This window comes from Numenius arquata, chromosome 1, assembly GCF_964106895.1.
Source record: "Numenius arquata chromosome 1, bNumArq3.hap1.1, whole genome shotgun sequence".
Classification (NCBI taxonomy): Eukaryota; Metazoa; Chordata; class Aves; order Charadriiformes; family Scolopacidae; genus Numenius; species Numenius arquata.
Window position 1 is genome coordinate 121,818,262 of NC_133576.1, and position 6,001 is coordinate 121,824,262.

Here is a 6,001-nt window from a genome sequence, read left to right on the forward strand (position 1 = left end):
GAGGTTTCTCTTGCATCTGTTACTCTGCACTCTTTCCACCCTGATATACCCCTTCCTCGCTTGACTTCAGGTTGTAATCTCACTTTTCCAGTGCTCCTAATATAAACTTTTCTCACCAGATTGACCAGTTTTTTTGGCAAAGATGCTTTTCCCCCACCTTTTCAGGTGGATCCCGTCTCCGCCTGACAGCGCTCAACCCCTAAAGAGGGGAAAGCCAAACCCCAGTTGCAGTACAAGGTGTTGATCTGCAAGATCTGTATGTTTCTGCTTAAGCCTTTCTCCTTCAGTGGAGACCAGCTGGGTCTCCCTGACTTGACCCTTTCGCCCTGAGCCATGTTGCTCTTGATACACTCCAGGTCAATAAATAAAAGTAACAACAGGAATTTTTCAGCTGATGTAACACTTACCAAAGAGGAGGACAGGAGAGGTGAGAGTACTCTCCTCATGGACAGTGGTCAGGGAAGCTTTCTGGTCTCAAGTAACAAAGCACAAGTATATCCATGGTTGTGTCCTACTCCCCTCACATGGTGTTGCCTGCTGGTATGTAATATTAATTGGTTTTGCAATGAAGGCATGTTCTGAATGATTTTTCCATGAACCTTAAAGGAAACGTGGTGGATGACAATTCCCTTGATGACAATTAGGTGTCTTAAGCATAAGAGCACACCTTTTTTTTGGGCTCTGATTTAAGACAGTGCTCAAGCACAGGCAGCCTTAATGAACTTAAGTAGAAATTTCTATTGAAATGCAATTTTTTACTCTTTTTTTTAGGTATTTCAAGTTACTGCGAAAGATACCGTGAAGGTATGAAACTTGTTCTGAACACCTTTGGACCAGTGCCAGAATTTTCAGGTGAAATTGAGCAGAAAATCAATCAGGTAAATACGGAGTTGATAAATGCAGTGACATTCAGAACAAAGGACGTTAGCTTTTATTTTAACATCTGTGCCTTTTCAGTTTACTGTTAGAGATATCTGTAGTCTGTATTTCTTGTGTGAATGCACCTTTTGAACTAAAAGATCAGTACAGAATGCATGGTAAGTCCCTTTTCAAAACACTTAGACATATGTCACGGAAAAGTGATCTAGCAGCTGAACAACATTATTACTAGACAGAGGAGTCAACAGCTAATGACTATGGATTACTGACATTAAATCCTCCACACTATTTCATATCACTTCTGTCCTGTGTCCTCTGCCATAATATGAACAGCTCCAAACTTCCTTTCCTACATGACTTTTCTTCCTGTGTCTTCCTCCTTCTCCCTCTTCCTGCATAAACCCTGTAGCTTTTTTCTTCTGGGTGTTCTTTTTCTTGGTTTTGTATATGTTACAAACCAGTCTGTAACACGTGCAAATACATCTTTATGAGCAGTCCAGTAAGGTTACTTGCATGTTTAAAGATAAGGTATGTTTAAGTGCTGTTCTGGATTGGGACCCAGTGTGTCTATTAACATTTCTAAGCCCCCGGTTTGTTTCTATTCACTGTATAGGCTATTTCGTATGATCATAGGAATTAACTGAAGTATTTTTATTTCCTAACTCTGCCTTGTCATAGTTGGCTTTTTTAATGCTTTGCTAAAGAACATGTGTATGTGTTGAATTGTTCTTGAATAGCTGACATTAATTCCATAGATGGAAGCTCTCTGTCTGGAAGACAGCATTATTTTATTCCTATTTATACAATTTCAACATCAAGTATGTCAAAAAGGAAAACTATTCTTTTATGCTTAAGCAACATAGACTGCTTATAATAGCAATCAATAATAATTGTGGAGTTATTAATTATTAGAAGCTTTTGATTGGTATGAAACAGTTTGGGTTTCTTTATGGAAAGCTGGATTCCACTTCAGCGTCTGTTTCTGTATCTCTTTATTATCTTTGGTCTTCAATGCCAAAGATGGGTTTGCAAGAATCCTCTTAAGAGTAAAACATTAAACATTTCTTATCTCCTCTGACCCTCTCCCTGACTTTTTTCTGGAGTGACTGCAACTTGCCAGTCCTTGGTAGCAGGTCCAGGTTTTACCCAGTTTCTCAACACTTGCCTTTTAAACCTAAGACCTCAGGTGCTATTTTGGCAAAGATGACCTTGTGATCTCTACCTGCACTCTCAAAACAGCTTTTTTTCTTTGAAAGAACATCTGTTACAATGTACGAACTGGCCAGAGCTTACTACCTCTTGTTCTCCTTTCAGTGGTAGCATTTGACTAGCGCTTCTCAGACAACTTTGATTATGCACTCAGAATTATTTTTTTTTCCATTTTGTTTTAAATATCATTTTTTGCGTGATAGCTTGTTCAGACTTTCACCTTTTGTGTCCTCAAATAGTGCTTACTTTCTTTCCCCCATATTCCAATAAGCAACCAAAATTATAATTCTGGGCTTGTTATGTGTCTTCCTCTGTCATTTTGATTATAACTGGCACTCCTGAGAAAAAAAATGTTTTTAATAAACATTTCTAATTTATTTAAAAAACATTATCCTTCATTACATTTATTAGGAGCCAGGAGAGAGATCACAGCTTTAAACACGCACAGAGAGGAATTTGGTTTAGAGCACATTTTTAGCCATGTAAATGACCGGGTTGCCTCCTTCCTATTTAATAGAAGGTTATTTATCAAAGAGACTAGGCAGTGGCTGTGTGGGACAAACTGAGAGGAGGGACTGATGCTTTGATGTTTCTATAGGAACCTTCATTGCCACATTCAGGCCAACCTTCTCCAAGTGGGAGCACTTTTCTTCTCATACTGGTTAGCTCATTTCCAGTGACCCATGTAAAGAATTAGTGGCCTATTGCTTGTGACAGACTAGACTATGGTTTGTGTGGATGGTTACTTGGTCTGATGCAGGAAAAGCGCGAAGACGATGCTGGTGAGAAGCTTTTCCCTCAGAACATGAGATTTGATCATCTTAAATCATCTTTTCTGTTCCAGGCAATGTCTGAAAAAATTCCAAGTGTTCCAAAAGTCCTGGATGCCAGGAGAAAATGGAGAGATGACTGTCTCACTGGTCTTGCCAAACTGAAAACAGAAATGAAATCTGACTGAGGTGCACCTTGTCTAACAGGAGAGAGAGACCAAATGAAGAGCAGGTTTCACAAAGAGTGGAATTTTTTGGTCACGCGGAAGAGAAGCCTGAATGTGCAACCAATGATATGCACAAATGTAGAGACCAATGAAACATTTGGTCCAAATTTGTCGTGACATAATTCATGAATAACTGGAAACAGTTACTAAAAAGTTCAGTTAAAATTCATCAAATTATTATATATATGCATTAGATGTGTAAGCATAAAGTAGCTTTAGCAATATTAATATTGTGCAATGCTGAAACACAATCATGTTTTAAATAATGCATTTTTCAGCTTGCTTAGGAATTCAGCGCTTGAACAATATTTGCTTACGCAGGGATCTGAAATAGGCAAACATCAGCTGTTTGTCACTGGAGAAAATAAGCCCTCGCCCGCCAATCACTGCAAGAGCGAGGTTAATTTGTAAAGCACTGACTGTAGATAGGAGAGGGCTGTGTTGAGCAAAGAGCAGATTCACTGGCTGGTGAGCTGAGACCTCAACAGCAGTAAGGGTCACTTCAACTTAGCTCTGCAACTGTTCCACAATGCAGGCGAAGGAATTACTTTTCATTTCCCTCCCTTTGGCACTTCTGTAGCTGTATGATGATCTAAGTTTGAGTAAATAGAGCAGAATGCCCCCCCTCATCCCCTGCCCCTAGTTCTGTAAGAACTTATCAGAGACCTTCTCGGTCTTTAAGGCCATGCACTTGATACCCCATGGCCTTTCCCCCACCTTAAGTCAGAAGTTTGGTGCTTGCCATTGGCATTGCTGCATAAATATGTGCCCCATTTTAAGACTTGTCTAGGAAAAAGAAGATATTTTGATTTAATAGCTAGCTTGGGAGACAGTATGGTGTAGTGGATCAGTCTGGACTTTCTCCCAGGCTACTCCATGACTACTCCCAAACTACTCCAGTTCACCCCTCTGTTTCCATGCCTATTTTGTACATTATCTGAAGCAAGGAGTGCTTCTTTAGGACTCAGCGGTACTGAATTCAACAGCTGTAGCTGAAGGGACCGCAGGTGTCTGCCGTTTTTCTTTCCCCCAGAGGGAAAGGTGCAATGGATGAGATGTAGCATTTATGCTTTACTGCTGCCCTTCCTACAGGAGACACAACATCTCCTGCACGTACAAGGATGCAGTGTACACCTGGAAGTAGTAATACCCTCAGATGCTGCAGTGGCGTATCATGGTCCACAGCAGACAAAGTGTTATTATGAATGTATATACCCTGTCATACAGTTGGACTTTGATCTTAGCCAGAACCTTGGGGCAGTGTTGTCATGCAGATAGTGAGAATACCTTGAAACAGTGCATCTCACCCACGCTCCTAGAGGAGCGTGGGTGAGATGCACTGTTTCAAGGTATTCTCACTATCTGCATGACAACCACTGCCCCAAGGTTCTGGCTAAGATCAAAGTCCACACTGTATGACAGGGTATATACATTCATAATAACACTTTGTCTGCTGTGGACCATGATACGCACACTGCAGCATCTGAGCGGTATTTACTACTTCCAGGTGCTACACTGCATTCCTTGTACGTGCAGGAGACTGTTGTGTCTCTGTAGGAAGGGCAGCAGTAAAGCATAATGCTACATCTCATCCATTGCCACCTTTCCCTCTGGGGGACAAGAAAACCGGCAGACACTGCGAGTCACTTCAGCTACAGCTGTGAACTTCAGTACGCTGAGTCTAAAGAAGCAATCATTGCTTCAGATAATGTATTCAAAATAGACTTAAAATTTTCGGGTTTCTTCTATTGCTTTTTATTGCCACAGCAACTGGTTCAACCTGCATTCAGACATCTGAAGTTGGGGAGGTCAATTCTCACTCCTGATGGCTTATTAAGCAATAGAAAATTAATTATGGGGCTGATTTCCTAATTTTATGTATGTTCTTGTATTTGAGACAAGGCCACAGAAGGTTCCAATTACTTTCAAGATTAGTCCTGTTTTTCTATGCACATATGACATTGTCATAACTCATTAGCTCACATTGCTTCTGTTTATACTGAGATATTTTAAAACTCGATCACGTCATCAAATATTTGCCTCCATCTTTATTATTTGCTTATGAATAAAATATTTTAATGAGGAAGGTGTTCACTTCTGTGCTCCAGTGTGATAGTCTAGTGGTAGCAGTATGTAATATGTCTTTAGAAGCCACTGCCCTGGTAGAATAATTTGTGGAAGTCAGTGGGAGTAAAAAGACAAGAAATAAATTGCACTCTCCTATAGTTCATGGGTGACCAGTTGCTGCAGACGCAGGGCCCTGCAGTGAGGGAATGGCTTTCAGGGGACAGGGAAAGGACTCTGGATGCCAGAGCACTTCTGTGCGGTGAGCAGCTCCTCCGCAGGGTTTGGCATACAGTAAAGCTCACCGGGGAGCACCAGTTCCTACCCAGGCTCACAGCTACGAGCTGGGGGGGTGATGCTTGACAAAAAATGCATTTTAGTTGACACTTGCTTAGGATTTGAAGCACACAAAATTATTAGTTGGTAACTGCAACAACAAGTGGAAAACATTAGGAAAAGGTAGCTAAAGGAATGAGATGGGCTGTCCTCATCCCAGGAACGTGTATCCTGTTCAGAATTAATCCCCTTTACTCGTCATTAGACTGTGTCTGAATCCTGTGCCCAGCTTGGGACTCCCTGGTACCAGAAAGATACTGGACAGATGGTAGAGCAGGCCCCTGAGGTGGTGAGGCTGGAGCACTGGTCCTGCAGAGAGAGGCTGGGGGAGCTGGGGTTGTGTAGCCTGGAGCAGAGACAGATTCAGGAGGACCTACCAGCAGACCCCAGTGCCTATGGGAAGGTCATCGAGGAGACAGAGACAACCCTTCCAAATTGGGGCCAGGTGGGAAGATAGAGACAATGGACATAAGCTGAAACACAAGAGTTTCAGCCTGGCTGTAAGGAGACACTTTT

The 6,001-nt window shown here is 41.7% G+C and overlaps 1 protein-coding gene across 1 annotated transcript in view; it reads left to right on the plus strand.

Moving 5' to 3' along the window:
* Window positions 1-5,178, plus strand: part of CRYL1 (crystallin lambda 1) — a 56,644-nt gene extending 51,466 nt beyond the window's left edge. The window contains exons 7-8 of the mRNA XM_074148586.1: window positions 772-878; window positions 2,933-5,178. Of these exons, the coding sequence (XP_074004687.1) occupies window positions 772-878; window positions 2,933-3,046 (221 nt within the window). The 3' untranslated portion in view covers window positions 3,047-5,178. The remainder of the gene's footprint in view (window positions 1-771; window positions 879-2,932) is intronic.
* The last annotated feature ends 823 nt before the right edge of the window (window positions 5,179-6,001 follow it).